This window comes from Vanellus vanellus (assembly GCF_965231255.1).
Source record: "Vanellus vanellus genome assembly, chromosome: 1".
NCBI classification, from domain to species: Eukaryota; Metazoa; Chordata; class Aves; order Charadriiformes; family Charadriidae; genus Vanellus; species Vanellus vanellus.
In genome coordinates this window covers 96,569,454-96,589,142 of record NC_138905.1, presented here as the reverse complement: position 1 = coordinate 96,589,142, position 19,689 = coordinate 96,569,454, and the positions used below count along the sequence as shown (strand labels likewise).

The window sequence follows — 19,689 nt, the reverse complement described above, 5'->3', positions numbered from 1 at the left end:
TCCTCCATTCTTGAGGTAAGTTAGCCTTTGCCTTTATAAGCATGTATAGAATTTCTAATCTTGATTGAGGTGCATTTATTCCAGGGTAATGCAGAGGATTTTAAAAAAAAAAAAAAAAAGGCTGGTCCGTGTTGTTGAATCCAGGGTTGTAATAAAGGTACCCAAGCTAGCCTCAAAAGTTGCTCTGTTGACCTCGAGATGCTGAACAGGACTTTGAAACAGTTTATGAGCCCCAGCGCAACGTTGTTCCTGTGCCTCCTATCATCAGGACCCTTCCATTTCTGGTGCCAGTGTGGTGAACTGCACTTGGTGCCACTGCCGGTATTGTAGTCGGCTTGACAGAGCCAGCCTAGGTGAACAATGCTGGTTTGATACATCCAAAATGTCTGATTCTAAGAAAACTGTTAAGGGGTTTTAGAGCAGCTCAGCGGTTTAACTTAAAGGGTAATTTAGTAGTTTTTTGGAAAAAAAAAAATCATCAAGGAAAATATTTTGTTGTTTTGAAAAGTATCTACTAGAGTCTGTTAGATGTCGGAAGACAGCTTAAAAATGAAGGTGGTTTTATTTGATTCCTGTGAGCGTCCTGTGTGTGATATCAGGAATTATCAGTGTTATCTGAATTGTTGGAGCTCAGCAGAGCAGCTAGCAGAGAGGAGTCAGCACCGTGTACCTAAGGAGCTCTGTGCAAATGCTCTGCAGGCTGTCACCTGGGACGCCTTGGGAATCCAGCTTTGAAATATTTACACAAAACCGCTACCAAAAATAGTCACTTCAGACAAACTGGCAGTTTGCTCAGATTGATCCGAAGGCAGTAACCAGCAAGTCCTGAGCTAACACCACCCAGGAGACAGCCCTGATGGGGGGCTTTCTAGTGATCCGAATGCAGTCTGCCATTGCAGGGCGGCTTCCATACATGTTTCCACAACGAGCTGACCCTGGACAGGAGTGGAGCTGGGATTGTGCTGCTTTCCTGCACTTTGTCCTTTCCGCAGCTCTTCTTAGCTGATCATCTCTTCAGGCATCTGTACTAATTTGTTCCTACGGCTCATGTCAGATAATACCTGAACAGAGACGAAAGAATCACAGCTCACCCTGGCATTGTCTTTGGGGGAAGTGCCTCTTCTGGGGTGTGTGGGGCAGTGGTATAACAGCACAAGATTTTCTGCTTTAGCAGGGACTCGGGCGGCAGGGCTGTATTAGCTCTGTCACCAGAAGAAACAATCCTACAGAAAGATTGCTTCAGCCACGTATGCGTCGGCGTTTAAGCGAGTCAGTGCATTTTTAGATACGTGAATTCATACAAGAAGGCAAAACACACTGAGACCCTCCACTGGAGGCTGGCTGGTGGTCTCCTTCGGATGTTTTGTGGTCAGTGTGATTTTAAAAAAGGTCAGAAATTGAAGGGCCAATGAAAAACGTGGTTAATTAAATGTGAAAGGTGCTGTCCTTGTTTGGACTGTCTGTTAATGGTATGACAAGCTCTAGTAAAGAGCTTAGCTGGCCAGATTAAAATTAAAAAATTGTCTCAGTCCATCTGCTGGCTCCAAGGAGTTTACTTCCATCACCTTTTCTTGTTTCTTCACTGAAGCGGAATACTGTCTTTGAAAAGAACATTCCCAGGATGTCTTGCTTGGCTTTTTTTACTTCATGTTTTTTCCAAAGATAATTATATGTGACGTCAAGGCATTTTCAAGAAGGGCAATGCTCTTGGTTGGTTCAAGGATACGTTGAAGACAACAGCTCTTTTGCTAAAGGGGATTTTCTTTTTTTTTCCTTGCATATTATTAGGTTTTTTTTTTTGCGCAAATAAGTATGTTTGGCTTCATTTCGAAAATGTTTCTTTGCCTTCTGTTTTTGGGAATGATTAAAGGCGATCTTCAAATAGTTGCAGGTAACGCAGAATACTTATTCATATTCTTGTTTTCAAAGTTTACCTATGGCAGTGTGTAGAAATAAAAATACCTCTGCTTTAATTGTAGCAAAGGGGATTAATACAGAGAAATGTTTGGTCAAGTCTCTTCCATTGTATCAGTGTGAATATGGAAAACTTAGAGTTATTTCCAGGAGGTATTACTGTACATTTGTGCTGGTTTGAGTGTAGAATATAGCTACAGGAGGCAAGTTCTTCCAACTTTGAGAGATATAAATTACTGATAAATGTTTTACTTGGTCATTTTTTTGTTAATAATTTTGTATTAAATCATAAAAAGTGAGGTTCTGTCTTCTGTTGATGCACACTGCAGATATGTCAGTTTGGGTAAAGATCGGGCTTTTTGCCTTAGTGACCTTTTTTGATGTTCCCTTCTCCCTCTGATCTACCGTCTGGTGGTGGTCTTCTCCGTTAGACCTGACTATTAATATGCCATCAAAATAACCATGTTCTTAATCTTTCAGTTGTCAAAGTCAAAGGTGCTATTAACTTTGAAGTAACAGAATAAGCTTATAATCTGTGGGATGAAAAATGCCATACACTTATTACTGTTCTTTCTCTAGTAAATGATTCATTGTGATTCTTCTTCAGTCGTGTTTTCTCAGGAAAAAGTGAAAGAAGACAGTTGAATTAACTAATTTCAGATCAGCTGACTGGAGGATAGAGAATTAGACTGTCAGACTAAAACCAAGTAGATGCATTCTCCCCTCAGCTGTAAAGCTTCCTCTGGAGTGATGTGGAACAACTAACATAAGAGGGAATTTTTAAAAAAGCTAAAGCTGATGAGCCCTTTTTTTCCCTGCTCCAGTCGGGTAGGGACCTAGCTCACGGTGGTGAAAGTTGTACTCACTAGCTGTCAATTCAAGCAGCTTTCTTGATGCAAAGGACATAAATGTTTCTTGTGGAAATAAAGTATGGAATAAGGGGACTTGTTAATTAATTAATTACTTATTTCATTCCTGGTTCTGAAAGCTTCTATGTGACATTTATTCAAAAATATAGTCCCATTGACTTAAACAAGCCAAATCAAAGAAGTTAAACACAAAACATTAGGATTCAAAGGGTTAGGGCTTTAAGTTATGTTATCATTTGATGGGATGCTGTAAAGAGCTTAAGGTTCTCTATAATAGTACGGTCATACAGACAGGTTTTGTCAACAGAAAAAAGCACAGTTATGTCCGTCAGAGACCAGAGCAATGGCATTGAGATACATACAACTGCAGCACTATTTCATCTGAGAAATTGATGTGTGATTTTAATTTTACAGCAGAAGGTTATTCGGCTACAGAAGGAGGACAGTCTAAAGGTGGTTCACCAACCCCTCAGCTCCGTGGCTGGCAGTTGGCAAACCCTTCTCTGCCTCCTGAGTTGAAAAAGCTTACTGGCGTTGCGGAGGCTGATCAGGTCAACAAGCATCTGCTGTCACGAAGGAAGCGGTCCATTCTGTTTCCCAGTGGAGTTAAGATCTGCCCTGATGAATCTGTTGAGCAGGCTATTGCCAATCATCTGAAGTATTTCAGGCTCAGAGGTAAGTGACTGCGCGTCTCATGGGTAATTGATAAAAAACATTTACTTATAAAAAAAATAATGAAGCTTTTCAATATAATAAATACCAGGCCATAGGAAATACATTATTACCCAAGAAACTTAGTTTTCTGTGATAATCATCCTTATGAAAGCTGTTCTGAGTTTAAAAAACACCTTCTGATTACACTCAAAAACTCTCAGTCCCCGAGACCACAGTTAGTGTTTAATAATTACTCATGCTTTCTCATAGAACAATTTGAATGCTAAGAAAAATAGGTGTTATGTACAGGTTAGCTAAATGGCAGAGCTTGTTTCTATTTAGTGTTCTTCAAGTGCTAGCAGAATTCACTGAGGGATCTTTTGGAAAAGGGTCAAGTCTAGGACTTGACTGTGACTGGTTGTGCAAAGCAGAGTATATTCTCTTGTCTAGAAACCCAATCTCTCTGTATCAGGCTGTAGTATAATAGAGAGGAAGCCTTCCTTTTAAGATGTAGAAGTTGGTGTGACAGAGCTGTTGTGGTTTGGGCTTTCTCTGAAAAGCTGAGATATTCCTCGTAAGAGCTTCTTTCATGTGATGAAATATTACAGCAATACGATGTGTTTTAAACCCTTCTGTCTGACAACATTGGAACAGGACATCGAGGTCATGCAGCACTTTCTGCTATTTCTGGGTCTCTTTTATAGCATTCAAGCAATTCCCAGTGTCTTAACATGTTTGCACATAATTGGTGAAATGGGAAAGAGCTGCTGGCACTTAAAGGAGACAGAAAGGAGTTTGGAGACACATGTTTAATGAGACTTTTTTGATTGCCTATAGAAGGAAGTCCCACTGGTAACTCAATTTATTCACTTAGAGCAGTGAAAAACAATTAAAACCGTGAGCTGCTGAGCACCTGTGTAAAAGTAAACATACAGAATGTATTTGGAGAACAACGTGGAATTATATGGGATCAGAGGCTCATTCAAATATGAATTATGCCCAGCTTGCGAGGGATGTTGACATTGATGATCACACAGACAGTTTGACAGGCTTTGCAAGCTGTGTGTTTGTGTCCACCTCGTAACACTCAACTGTTCTTTGTTTTGCTCAAAATGAATCCATACCACGTGCTTTAACTGCAGCCACCCCTCAATTATCTGCGGTAGGGGTATGTAAGGGCAAGTTAGCAAAAGTGTGAGTGATTATAAAGAAGAAAAATCTGTAAATGAGGTTGTAAAAGCTTTAGAACTTAGTGGTCCTAAGTTGAATCAAAAATCCACCTAGTCCATCTGCTTTCCTATTGGATTTACGGCTTCCACAATCAGCAAGGATTTCTTGAGCAGAGATGTTATGATCAACCTTAGCACTTTTAGCTTAAAACTTTTGAAAAAGATCTCTGCAAGAAGCAGAGGTGACTTTAATTAGCAGCAGGTTGAGCAAGGTCTGGTTCAAGCAATTTGTCGTCTTCCTTCTGTTAGCAGCAATGTGCTGCCCCACAAGTATTTGGTGATGTTTAGTTAATCACATCCTGAGTAAATGCACCTGGGGTAAGTGAGAGTTGATGATGCTGTCACTTTCGTTCACAGTAAAGCTGTTCCTTGAGTGTTACTGAGTTATTTGCCAGCTTTTTCTTGAAACCATGTTTTCACTAGCTAGCTGAATCGGTGCAGTGATAAAACAGTGAGATGAATTGTCTTGTCTGCACTGTCAACAAAATAGTCCTAGAAAAGAGCGCGGTCACTCTTTAGCGTTCAGAGTCTGGCTACTATCAGTGATTAGAAAAATAACTGACCCCACAAGGGAATAAATAGGAAGGTACACAGAATCTGTTGTTTTTTCAGTCTCAGTCTGCATTTTTAGACTCTTCTTTGTATTCTCTATCTGTTGAAGTAGGGAATGATTTAAACATCCCATACTTTCTCTGGAAAGGATGGTTTCAGTACAGTCTATTCTTTCCTTAGTTTTACTTTGCTATCAGCAAAAACTAGTGCCGCTGCCATGGAAGGAAATGTTGGCATTTTGATATAAGAGCTTGTTAGAAAAAAAGAAAAGGTTTGCAGATGCTGATTACCCAGGTTACGTTCGTTCTATCTATATCTACCTTAGAAGGAAACAGGTGGGAATATAATTATCTCTCTGTAGCTCCGAGCTTTATTTACTTTTGCTAGCTTGTTAAAGCCTCTATTAGTGGCAGACACTGACTGACGAACATTTCTGTCATAGGATTTAAGCAAGTACTTATGTCATATAGCTGTAGGCTTAACAGTATACAGGCTTTTTTTTCCCCCCAGACTACATCATATGTATTTTTTCAGCCTTAAAAAGATACAAGATAAAGAAATATGATAAAACATATAACAAATCATTAAAAAAATAACCAAAGGGTGGCAAAATAGAGGGATTTGGAGAAAAATCAGTATTTTCTAAAACAGCAATAACACCCTTCAGCGTATGGAAGGCTAAGTAATGGTATGATTATGCACTGGTGGTTGTTATTATTACTGTAGTAGTCAGAAGCACCAGCCAAGAATAAAGGTGTTTTTGTACTTGTTTCTCTACACCTGCAGTCTAGAAGACAGTTTTCTCAAGTGCTGATTTATTCCTACAGTCAACCATATTGCAGGACAATAGTTTTGCATTAGCAGAAGATACTATTTTCAATCTCTTTTGAGGTGAATCGGGGATTACGACTGTCTCTGTACTCCCCGGTATGATATAGCCTGCACATCACTTGTAGCTGTATATGGAGATTGCTGCTGTTGGCTGGCTTTGGATTTCATTTCTTAGATTATAAAGATGGAAATCAGTCATAGATGCTTACAGATTGGGTACTGTAGGTCTATGGGTTGGGTTCTTATAGAGGGTTTTTAACACATGTCCTTTTAAATGGTGGTAATGTTAAGGTTGTTGCTGGAAGAGTCATGTAAATCTGGTGGTGGTTCATAGCTGGACTGTTACGATTAACACAAATTGTGTCCAATGGGCAACTGGAAGTTTCACAAAACAGATGTCCTGGAAATCTAATAGCGGGTTTTCAGATAGAGAGTGTGCTGGATGTGGTTGATTATGAATAATGATGTTTACTGCTGACAGGGAGATGGTAGCCCAAGACCCTGTTAAATAAAAATTATTATATGAAAAATAGCCAGGCCCACTCAGACCAAAAGTCTGTCATGACCAGTCGGCTTATGTAGACAATTCAGTGAATCTGTCCATTTCCTTTGGTGTAAATTGCCGGTAGATGGCTGAGGATTGCAATAGACTTGGAAGTTGATTTAGGCACTAAAACTCAAACAAGATAAGGATTTCAAGGTAGCATGGCTTGCACCGTTCTCCCTGTCCTATGCCTGTTAACTGTGTAAAACAAAGGCTGCTGGATTTTGACACCAAGTTTCTGGGTTAATTCTGCTGCTCTTTGCTGCCTCTGATATGTAATTACTCTGGTGGCTACTTTTCCTAAATTCTGTTTGCATTTTTTCCTACTGTGATCCACTGTCTTAAACAGTTCAGTGTACATTTGTGAGTGAGAACATCTTCTTTTCGCAAGAGTAGATCAGACAGTCTCTCTGCCAGGACTGTTTTTGTCAGCCAGAGCTTCAGATAAAGCTGAAAATCTAAAGATAGTGTTTAAAGATACTGACCAAAGAAGGAAGCGGAAAATTTTCTAGTGTGTCATAGCTGATGAGAGACAAGGACATTTTGGTACTTTGGGAAGAATAAAAGGTATTTCTCAGGAATGAAGTTCTATGCATGATTATAATCCCTAGATGTGGTAATCTCGGGCGTATCACTGATTTTTCTCATTTTCCTCTTTCTTGGGTCACTTCAAATCTGTTTACTGAAGCATTAGAAATAATGATGTTATGTTCTGCACATGGACAGAGTTAAGAGTGAAGTTTCAATTTGATGCTGAAATCCTGCTGAAAGAGTGCTGAAAAGTGAAGTTTCAGTTTGATGCTGAAAATGTTACAAATTATTCAAAACTTGATGAATGATGATGAAAGCAAACAGTCAAAAATCATAAAAAGTACCTGGCTAAACAAGCATACAATAAATAATGTGTCTGGCGGAGAGAGCGTTTTTTCTTTGTTTCCCCCTCATCCCTGGCACATGTTATGCATAGCTCATACTCAGCCAATGCATTTCTGAAGTTTATTTGTAGAAGGTCTAGTTCTCTCTCCCTCTGCATTTGAATTATTAGATGTCAGCATATGCTTCTAAAAAGCCTGACTTTTCCCATGAAAGACACTCCTTTGTAGTTTCTGAAATATTACTGGTTAAGAATAGTTTATGTGCTAGAACTTAGTATGTTAGTGTTCAAAGAAAAAAATCTTTCATGTGGATTAGCTAATTGCCATTTAGCTATTTTAATTTCAAATCCTGGTTTGTTGTGTCTATTGTTTAAGGATTGCTATGTTATGGGCCATACACAGCAGTATTTCAGCAACAGATGAAATGATTTCTCTGCATGTGTGTATATTAAATTTTTTAGTGAGTCTAACACAGTCTTTGCAGGAAAGACCCCTTAGGAGGTGTGTGTCAGTCTCCCTGTCACTGTAGTCCTTATCAAAACTTGCTGCAATTAAGCCATTCAGTTGTGCAGGAATTGGTAGAGAGAAGGAGTTGGCCTCATGTTGCCTCAAAATAGAATATTCAGCCTGATTCGGTGCTCCTAGCCACTGTACACGATTCAACTCTTAAGAAGTACTAATGGGATTTAACTGGGATTAAACTCCAGCACTGCCCACTTAGACAAATGGCCAGAAAGCCACCCTGCCCCCTACTAGGTGCCCAGTGCTGTCATATGGTGCCCCTTCTGTTAACCTCAGAAATCCCTGAGCACGGACCGAGTGTAATAGGCTAATTGTCTCTCATTTGAGAGACAAATGCATCCTGAATGGTAAAGCTGAAGCCGCAGAGACTCTGTATCCTACCCAGGTGCATGAGAGGTAGCAATTTCAGAGAGAGAGAGAGGGCATCTCATCACAGACCTTAGCTGGAGGTTTTGAAAAGAACAATAAATTCTTTAGGAAAGGAAACTTCAAATAAACATTTTTCCACCCCTTCCTGCAGATTTATAGGAGTGAAAAGAGGTTGTGCCTGTCTATGTGGATTCTTTTTGGCTGAAACAGAATTTATCTCAAGCTTTCAGAATATTTTCTATTATATTTGTAAGTATTACTTGAGCATAAACACTGCATTTGAGGCAGATAAGCTCCCAAGGGCTGGGCTTTTCGGCTGCCAGAGTAGATATGCTGGGATTCACATGGTCTTACTACATGTCCGGCTTTCTGAGGCAGCCTTTGAAACCTGTTACAGCCTTTAAAAGTCAAGACCTTGCCTACTTTAAGTGCCTATGACACTTAGCTCAAGTGGAAGTTTGTGCAAGGGCATGGGCCAAATGTGTTGATCTTTCAATTTTTGCTGCCTTGGCACTCTCTCCTTGGAGATGATTATCTCTGTGACGAGTTAAGTGACCTGAATTTCTGAGGCATTTCAGGATGGACTACACACAAAATGTAGTACACAGATGCAAAACATCCTTCGGAGAAAAGCTGCAGAACAAGCCTGGTTTGCGTTCTTGGTTTGAATTCTGGTTTATCGTGTCAGTCAGTTTATCAGTTCAGTCATCTTCTGCATCCCTGCTTCCTTTCCTGTGGACAGCTGGAGTGATCACATCTCTGTAGTAGGGAGCTTCTCTTTACCTCATAAGTCTTCATTTTTTAACACTTGAATTCTGCAGAGGAAAATTGCAAAGTACCTGAGAAATCAGTGAATGCTAAAATACGCGTTATTTATTACTGCAGCCATAGGATGAAGGAAGTAATTTTCTAGAGGAGCTTACCTTCCCACCCACGTGTAGCTTCAAGGCTCTTAGCTCGCTGCCTTAAAAGATTGATCTCGATTTTATGATGCTTTTAATCAGTATTGTTTGCCAGGGATTAGAGGCCCCGTCGCAAATCCTGTCTGCTCCAGGGCCAGGTGTTGCTAATGCTGTCCCACGTATCTGTGCTGGTGCCTACCCCTGTGGCAGGCTAGTGAAAGTTTGGCGGGAGATCTGGCCATAAAGACAGGCTCTTCGCACGTGCCCTGAGGGCTCATCTGCAATGCCGGTGGCATGTGGCACCACTGCTGGATCTGCTCAGCAGGTCCCTCCTCATCCTGGTGTGGACGGTTGCTTCGTTGAGTTTTAAGGGTTCTGCAGGTAGTCTTAAAAACCTGATTTCTGGAAAGATCATAATGCAAAACCTGTACAGCAGAATTATTTTACTTAATAGTTGGAGTATGTTAACACAGCATTGTGCATTAAGCAAGCAGTTATCAGTCATAACCCTGAACGTTTGGGCTCCTGTCAATTTGTGGTAAGCTCAGGTGCTGCATTTTTTTTTCCCCATTCCCTATCCAGTTTAAACATTTTATATATAAAATTTAAAGTTATATTGCTAGTCAAAAGGCTTACTAGTAAATCTGTTTGGTCCTGTCCCCCCAAATAGAAATAAGGTAGAAATAATAGAATAGAAAAATATTTTCTATTTTGGTTTAAAGGAGTTGCTATTTTAAATATTAGTCAAAAAGCTGCTTCATTTATTGTCAGCATATGTAGGTAGTGTAAGTGGCACAGATACTGGCAAACTGCTGGAGGGTCAGAAAGGAAAGATTGTGAATTATTTTTATACAGTAACATATAGTTACTTACTGAAGCTTCCAGTCAAATCCTGTTTAACTTTGTTTACATTTTTGTCCCCAAGTTTTGTCTACAGAGTCTCAGAATGCTTATAATCTAGTTATGAAAAACTTGTTTTTCTTATATGGCAGTTCTCAAGAATTCACTGATAAGAAACTTTGGAAAACCTCCCTTGCCAGCAGATAGTCAAAAATCGGCCACAGGGGTGGGCTCCACCTTCAAGTTCAAAGAAGGTTAATCACATTTATTATGGAACTTGAATGCGCTGTGAGGGTGGTGTCTCTTCAGTTCCCTGGGCGGCCATGTTGATGAAGCCATGGTAAGGACTGGCTCCCTCTTTGACGTACCTGAAGGCGAGATGGGAGACAGAATCATGCTTGTTTCTTTCTTTACATGAGCGTGATTTGAACCATGCTGAAGAAACTGTGCTGTTCTTTTTCTGTGCTTGGAGTGGCAACTTTCATCTAAGAAGTATTGACAAAGGTGTATGAGAAAGAAAGACTGAAACCAAATTGTTCCTTTCCTTAACCAGGCTATGGATTTGCTCTTAAACACCATATAGGTGTCAGCGTGCTTGGGGCTGGTTCTTGGGCTGAGCCCTTACAGCCTGGATTTGTTATCCTGCAAAGCAATCCCCTGCTTTACACACTGGCCAGTTGGAGTAAACAGGATAATGACAAGATGAACTGCGTGTCAACATGGTTGCAGGGTGACTGTACGTGGCAAGCCGCTCACCATGGCTGAGGATGCAGTTTCCTGGACAAGGCCGACAGGAGTGATTAAATGGCAGTCGTGGTAGACGTGTGCCTGAGCTTTTTAATCCTTCCCTGTGTGTCAGAACTAGCAATCTCTCAGGCTGCCCGGGAGGAAGAAATGGGCCAGCCTTTTTCTTCTGAATACAGAAGCAATTTGCACCATGTTGTCCAACTTGTTACTGCTCGCTGCAGCGGAGCTGCCTAGATAGAACGCGGGCCTGAGGGGACAGAATGTGACTCCTTATCCGCATCCCCTTTCCTCTTTCCACAGAAAATATGACCCTGTTCTGATAGCTGGGGTCTGGTTAGTGCGCTTGGAGGCCACAGATGGCACAAAGCCTTTGGGATTGGAATTCAGTGGGGTGTCTAATTCCAAATGAAAAGGCACACAACAAATCCTTAATCTCTTGGGAGCTGATTGGGACAACTGTTCATACAGCAGCAGCTTGTATTCAGGCAAGACACTGTCTCATCACATGTATTTTAAAAAAGAGATTAAACTTATTTAAGAGCATTAAGGAAAACTGCCTTCAATTATTACCGGCAATTATTACTTGCAACTGGAAAGCCAGTCCTTTGCCTATTGCCTTTTGAAAACTGTAGTATTAGACAGTGCCACTGCTATTGCCATAGCTTCAACTCTTATTGATAGCCTGCTGAAGGCTTGCCCCAACCACAGGGAATAATCTCCTTACAGGATTGTTGCTGTACAACGTTACACCTAGAGTGAAAGATGTGTTAGTCAGAATGTGGGATATAAATACCTCCCGAAGAAATCAGAGCGCAGTATTCGTTAGTGTGGGCTTCTGGATTCAAAACCAGACTTCAGTCTTCTCCTGGATGCCCTGGTCTTAGGAGTGGGATGGTAGAGAGGATACTACAGATGTCATTCTGCTTTGGGAAGCTTATTAGTACTCCAGCAGGATCCAGAAATCCCAGAGGGGGATTATGGCTTCATTGCCTGAGGTCTGTGCAGAGGTCAGGCGGAAATGTGGTCCCTGCCTCAAAGAGTTTGCTTCCTCAGCTGCTGAGGAAGCAAGCAGAACTTGAGGGGGAACCTGAGAGGGTGCTTGGATGTTTGTACATTGGGCGATTTATTTCATAAGCAAAACTGATTGGAAGCATCTCCAATACTCCTTACCTAATGACTGTGTCTTAAAGTTAGCTACCTGGAAGCTGGTGTGGTGCTAGAGCAGTAATATACTACTGACAGGTAATAATGTAGGAGGACTGAGGACTCTAGTCATACATATCAAGTAAGCGACAGGGCTGATCTCTGTGTAGGAAAGCTGTCAGGAATGTGGCATGGAAATAAGAGATATCTGTGTATCTGTAGAGTTCCACAATGGAGAAATCATCTCAACTGCTCTGATAAACTGAAATTCAGGGTGGAGAAAAAAGGTTTTTCTGCATGGTGCCATCCAGTGTGCCAGAATCAGCTAAGCTTTAAGGGTACTACTGCATGCAAAACAGTTCATTAAGTTTGTTATTTATAAAACCTTTGCATTTAAGTAAAATGTCCATCTCTGTTGTGTGAAGGGAGGTTTCCATATGTGATCTGTGTTAAGTTTTACACAAGTAAGTACATTTAATAGGTTTTAGAATTCAGAATACAGAGTACCCAGACGAAATAGCAGTAAGGTACTGGTTTTGGCAGCTTGGAACTGATTGAGGAAAATGACTTTCAGAAGACAGATTCACGGTCAGTCTCCTGTAGGGTCTTGCTTATGATGTCAAGACTTTCCCTGAATGCAAAGCATTCCTCTGCTGAACTGTATGTATGTAACTAGTGAGATCCGATTAAGGCCACAAAGCAGGTTTGCCTACTACCACTCCTGGCTGGCATCTGCGGTGAGTGATTTTTGGAGTTGTTCTCCTTTTAACGTTATTCTCTTCCTCTCTTCCTGTTATCCTGGGTCACAGAGAGGTTCCTGCTTCAGCGTTATGTGACCAGCTGCTCTGATTGGCAAAGAGCACATGCAAGATTGGGATGTTAAAGCAGCTGGTGTAGAACAAGATAATTTAACCCTTAATTCTCAAACTGTCTGTTCAGTCAGAGGTATCTAGTCCTTTCCCAGCGCATACATGCGGTAGGGTTAGAGGTTGACTTATTTCTTAGCATATTGTGTTATTATGTCATTATCCTGCCCTGTTTTTCAAATTATTAATGCAATTATAATTTCTGAAAGTTATTTTAAATTCCATGTGAAGGTGAGTCCAAAAGAATTGTTCCTGATTGAGCCTCTAAAACTTTGATCAGTGCAACTGTCATTCTTACAAATTAAGCTTAAGCACTACTTTCTGTAAGGACATTTGCCATACTATTTTGGTTTTCTAAATTTTCTGAAAATCTGACCCATTGATCAAGGGCAGTTTCACTCAGTGAAAATACTGTTGTTCTTGATGGTTGTTAGGAGACAAGTGCACTCTCTCTTGCACTCTTTTTTTTTCTTTAGTGAAGTAATGAATTACTTCAGTAAAAAAAAATATCAGGGAGGGAAGTAGTATGAGTGTGGAAGATCCACCAGATGTTCTTTGTCAGTCCCTTCAACGCCTTACACATTTACATGTAGGTGTACAGTCACTGTATTCTATATATTAATGTACTGAAAAGCATACAACATTTGGACAGTACCATCCTGGCCACCCATGCTATGGAAGCGCTCCTGTTGTATTAACACCAGACCTTTCTTGTGCTTTCAGTGTGTCAGGAAACAGTCTGGGAAGTCTTCAAGACATTCTGGGATAGACTGCCAGAGCGTGAAGAATACCACACCTGGATGAACCTGTGTGAGGAAGGAACAATGAGTACCTTTGAAATGGGCGCAAACTTCAGCCAGTCTGAGGAGCACCGGAGTCTGATTGTGAAGGTGGGTGCAGCAGCTGGTTGGTGTTTTCTCATGAGCAAGGGCATAATGTCCCACTGCAACACACAGCTTAGCCAATGGCAGGTGGTAACATGTGGAGCACTTAAAACGTACAAGCGTGAGTATCAGAGCTCTTGGATCCATACTTCTGAAATCAGTTCCGAAACCAAAGTTGTAGCTGATCTGCTGCAGGGAAAAGCAACAAATGATGAAGAGACCGTTTTCTTCAATAGGTATGTTCCTCACAAGTAGATGATGTCCAGAGCCCTTGTCTGAAAGGGCAGTGTGACATGAGGCAGGCTGTGGCGCATTGCCCTCTGTGGCATGTAGCAGCCTTCCTGCTCTGAACTGCACATGGAGATGTCTTCTGCTCAAATGGCATCTCGAAACAGGAAGTTCTGAGCCGTATTTCTCATGCTATCAAGATAGATGGCAAAATTTGCAGAGGTTAAAATCAGAGTGCGAGTATAAAATTATTTAATAAAAAAAATGCTGAATATCTTGGTATATTCTCTGTTACGTGGTATATTCTCTGAAACAAGCTTATTTTAGCTTAAGCAAATAAAAGGAGCATTAAGCTAAACTAAAGAAGCCTATCAAATGAAATATGAAGATGTCTTTTCAGGAGTTTGTGAATTTTAAAATTAAGTCCTTAGTACAAAATTAAGTGCTTAACTTTGTATGCATCTAAAATACAGTAGATATCTTAATTCTCTGGATGAAAGGCTGTCTTAAAATGAATGGTTTATGGATCTTCTTTAAGATTACAGTGTCTTCTATTTTTGCAAGCTAATGGATGAGTAGTTTTATGAAACTTATAAGTCTTAAATGTATGATCCCATAGGATCAGTAATGTTCTGCTAGTACGAATTTTTCCTGTCGCTTTTTTATGGACTCCTATGCTAGGAATGTGCACTAGGGGATGTGAGTATGAAAACTGTTGTGGATAATGGGGAGTGATTTTTTTTTTTTTTCCCTCTTTTCTTCTGAGCCTGTGTGTTAGTCTTCACAGGTAGATGCAAGCCAGAGTCTGCTTTGATGTTTATTGGTACTGTTGTCCTTAGAAGACTGCAAAAAGATGGAGACAACTAAAATTCACGTGAAATTTTTACGTGCACAGTGAATGTATCATTGCTGTATTTTTGGTAGTGAGATGGCGTATAGTTGGGAGCTTATTAAAAGAAATCAGGATGATTCGTGGAAGCAGGATGCTTTTCACTTCTTTCCCACTTCCCACTGCTACTTTACCTTTTTTGGGTGTGACCCTTCAGCATTACAGTGGAGTCAGATATAGTGGTCTGTGTTTGATGACTTATTCAGATGGTTTATGTGTAATTTAGATTTCCTTTCTCCTGTAAATGGATATATTCCCTTCAGTATTGCAATATTCTGGAAAAGGACTGTTCATCCTTCTATTTGCTTCCAGCGCAGCTGATAGGTGATGGTTGTTGAGCTGATTTGATGTGAGACTAGTCTATGTTAAGGGGGATTGATTGAATGCTGTCACCACTGTGCTCCACATAAAATGTCATGAATATATCAGGTGGCTTTTTTTGAAATAAAAACCAGAACTCAATTTAAATTTGAACCAAAGACTGAAGGCAAGAGTGCTCTATCCCATCCCCCAATCAGCCAGCTTCAGAAGGTCTAGTAGTATATGTTTGAATACATGGGTCAGAGGGTGGATTTAATTGCTAACTCTGGTACTGACTCATTCTTTCTCATGTGTGCTCATGCACAAAATGCTTGTCAGAGTGTGAAACCTCTTTAGAGCAGCTCTGAGAACTTTAAGTCCAAACAAGTGCAGCAGTTATGACACTGCTTTTAAGAACACCCTTCCTCCTGCTAGTTGCTTGCTCCAGTCTAATGTGGTGGTAAGAGCTGGAGCTCAGCCTGTGGGACCAAGCACACTTTCTAAAGGGTTATGTCCTGACCTCTTGTACTTTCCATCAGCTAAGTTGACCAAGTTGTATGGCTAAGCCTTTCCCTTACTTGTGGGATTTTTTTTCTCTCATTACAGCATGTTCATTCATTTGTTCATGGTCAGCTGCCACCATATATTTTTTTTAGTTCCTTAGGTTTGATCTATAAAGTGCTGAGCACTTCTCACTGAAGGGCTGCCATCATTTCACAGCGTGCATGGTACTCTGTAGCGTCCATGCGTGATGCATGTTCATAGTCCACACTCTCAATTGCTTAAAAGGAAGACTCACTTCTGCGTGGCACTGTATAAAAGCAGTGAGCGTGGCTGGCAGTAGTTCTTTGGCCATTATGTGCCTCATTAAATGCCACTTGTTTCTAATCTTCCTCTGCTCTCCAGTGTCTGTGAATCATGTGTGGTTAATCTCAAGAGTTTAGTTTAGAGCCTGCACCGGATCAAAGTATTTCTGCTTTTCTTTTGGTATCTATTGGCTATTACTGCCACAGCATTTGTCTGCCACCTTTTTTGTATTCTGCATGCTAGAAGCTTCTGGCAGTCTTATTCTTTCAATATTACTTTTTGGTAGATGGCAATGTGAAATTCAATTTTTAGAAGTGCTGTATGCCATGAATTTTCCCTCTCTCTCTCAAAACTAGTTCAGCATATCTGAAAATTAGGCAAAATAAATCTGTGGGGTTTGCTCTCAATAAAAAAATAATTTAGCAAAAAGGTTGCTTTCATGCTATTTTTGTTGCAGTGTGTTTCTGTTTTGAGCAGTGTAATTAAATGGCACTTTACTAGCCTTCCTTCCTGGTTTGTTTCTTACCCTTTACTCTAATCCCTGGTATAATCACTGTCAGACACCTACAGATGTAATGTCTGCTTCAGCATGGCTTAGTTCATGTAGAGACGCATTTTATTTCTCTTGCTTTCAGCATACTTTTTTACTGGTTATCAGCTGGAGCTTAGACCAGCTCTGGTCCCAACTCCCATATTTTTTTCCTTCAGGAAAAATGTTGTTCAGTCTCTAATAGCCTGTCAAGAAGACTTGACTAATTTGGTGGGGGTGAAGGCACAGATAGCTGGAGTTTGCTCTTTTGCCATCAAATGGCTTCTACTGATAGGGGAAGTGTGCCTCAGAAGGCAATGCTTTTGCTGCTCTTTAATAAGCAAGCTACGTGCCATATGTTGTCTTGCAGAATTGAGGCCTGCCTCTATGTGATTGCTTATACCTGTGTGTGTATATATATATGCATGTTATACTGTATATATAATACATATACTCAGTTTTCATCAGGTTCTTAAACCAAATCACCTGCCAGATTTTCCGAAGGAGCAAATTAACAGGATTTATGCCAACCATAAAAAATTATTTTAAATATTCTCTTTTTTTCCCCTCAAATTTGTTCATTTTACTTTGTGTGATCATGTTAAATAAGAGTGCTTTACATAGGATGAATATTAGCTTAAGTAATTTCTTTGGATATTAAGTAGATTTACGAAGTGTGGGATTGTGTTATCCCTCCAACTCTTTTCAAATCATGTCAGAAAGGGAAAAGGTAATTCTAATCCAAAGGAAGCTTTGCTTCCAGTATATTTCTTCATGTAAACCTTCCTTCATATAAATTAACCCCAGTTGTGTTCCTTACTGCGTAGCTGCATTTCAGGCGGAGTATAACTGTATTATATAGAATGTCCTCATACATCCTGTTCATGCGGTTGTTCTATGCTTTGAGCATCTGTGTCTACAATTCTGATATTGCCCAAAATTGCACCCACTCTGCCCTGCAACTGCAGCCTTGTTCACGCTTGTGCTAGATAGCTTTTGAAAAATCAAAAAGGGGAGAAGCACAAGCAAAAGTAACTATCCGTTTCCCAGGAGCCTTGTACTTCTTGCTACGAGATTGCAGCACTGCTGGCAAACCAGCGCCGTCTGTGCTGTTCATAGGAGCATTTACAGCTGGCATATGATATTCTCTGTAAGATATCCACATAGCTGCCAGGCACTTTTTTTGAATTTACAAATTTCTGAAATAACGCGGCGGTTCTGGAGTAGCTGGTCGAACTGTTTTGACACCTGCTTTCCTGCTTTTTCTGTCCTTTAGAGAAGATTTTTTTTTTCTTCTGTGTGTTCGGAGGATTCTTCAAGGAGGGTTTGTTTAGCTACAAAAATTGGCTTCCCTGCCTATTTCTTTCTACAGTTTTTCTTTAATTCTGTGCAGTTTGTCATAAGAAATGAAACCAGAGGTTTGCACTTTCATATGCAGCCTATTGTTACAGTAAATAAGAAGACTAAAGGAGAGTCAGTTGCCAGTGCTTCCCTTGTTTCTTCTTTTAACTGCTGGGGCCTGCTCACCAGGCGTGCGATTACTATAAGAGGTTGCAAACAACTTTTTGTACAAACAGCATCAGAAATGCTTAAATGTGGAGGAACAAAGTTAAAAGAACTGAAGGTGTGAAAAATGTGGAGTGGTAGTAGGAACAGATATTTTCAAGAGGTTTAAAAAAGTAGATGTAAAGACAAGCACATCCTTATATAGTCTGTGGTTCTTTAAAATGAAAAAAAAAAAAACAACAAAGAGCACAGTGTGCAGAATACACTGTAAATGTTCAGCTTCTTTTGAAAGATACCAGTGAGTACCTTTTACTTTATAGCTACGTTGCGAATACCTTGATTGCTTACCTTTTTTTGGAGCCTTGTTGACTAGTAGTATAGATGCTCATACAACAAGAAACAATATCAGGTCTTGTTATAGATATAATCTGTAAGTGTACTGTGATTAGAAGAGGAGGAAAAAATACTCTTTCTTCCTAGGGAATAAAAAAAATCTTTATTAAGTCATATTTATAGTTTTGTACTCTCTATATTTTCATTAGTCTGACATTATATAACAGAAAACAAGGAAATAGGACACGTGCATGTTGAATATAGGACTTCTGCTGTTTTGTAATAGAAACTGTGTTATAACATTTAGCTGTAGCACATGCTGACATTTTGAAGGTGGCTTTTGGCTGTGGGGAAAAAAAAAAAGTGCTGACAATATTCTTGGGTGATTACTTGGAGCAATTTTACAGCCTCTTGTTTAATACCCTTTTGATTGCCAGTGTGCTCTGAACCTAACCCACACTGACGTGTCTATCAAACAGAATATATTTGATTCAGCAAAACAAGACTGCTGTGTGTATAGGCCTAGAGGAAGAGAAAAGTGACAATCAAGATATAGAATACAGCTGGTATTGCTCTGTAACTGCCAAGTTCCTGCTGGCACGTGAGGGTCTCTGAACTCCGTGATTCCCCAGCCTTTGGCCATTTGTTATTTGTGACAGTCTCCGAATTTCCAAAAGGAGAGATAAAAACTAAGCAAATAGGGGAAATGTTGATAATGGTGAGGAGGTCATTTCCTGCTGGAGCAAGCTGTGCTGTGCCTGCTGCTTAATCCTGGTTTCTGTCTGCATAGAGCTTCTTCCCCCGTGGCGGTGAGTCACAGCTCAGCCAGTACCTGCCACACGAAGAGCTGCAGGAGCTAGTCTGTGTGAATTATTAGTGCAGTGGATATCTTGAAATAGGTCTGATAACATTCCTTGATGGGTGGAGACAACCTAAAATACTGATGGTCGTACTTACCTGTTTAACTGTCACACATTCAGGTAAGTCATGGTGGGCTGAGATAATCGTTGTGACCTTTCTGTTCATCAAAGTGCTTAAAGGAAGCAAAAAGGAAGCAAAAAGTCATGACTTGCATGACTTTGTCATTGTTCTGTTGGTCAGTTAATTTGGGGCCATTATTTAGTTCATCAAAATTCTGACACTTGATGTTTTACAGTTCCTGGAGAATTTAGGAAATTTAGGTTTTACCAAGAGACTCAATGGAATCTTTCCGGTACAAGTCGAATCTCCTTCCCAAGTCTATAGCAAAATGCAGCTTAAAGCATGATACTGCAGTGCTCCCATAGTAAAGTTCTGTCTGCATCCCACATTTCCAGTGTGGGCACATAATTGGGCAAAGCTGTCCTTTATGGCAGA

At 40.3% G+C, this 19,689-nt stretch overlaps 1 protein-coding gene across 1 annotated transcript in view; it reads left to right on the top strand.

Moving 5' to 3' along the window:
- IMPG2 (interphotoreceptor matrix proteoglycan 2) overlaps positions 1–19,689 on the top strand; it is a gene marked incomplete at both ends in the record, with an annotated part of 63,416 nt that overhangs the window by 4,652 nt on the left and 39,075 nt on the right. Inside the window, 2 exons of the mRNA XM_082479035.1 lie at positions 3,198–3,458; positions 13,581–13,747. Coding sequence (XP_082335161.1) covers positions 3,198–3,458; positions 13,581–13,747 — 428 coding nt within the window. The remainder of the gene's footprint in view (positions 1–3,197; positions 3,459–13,580; positions 13,748–19,689) is intronic.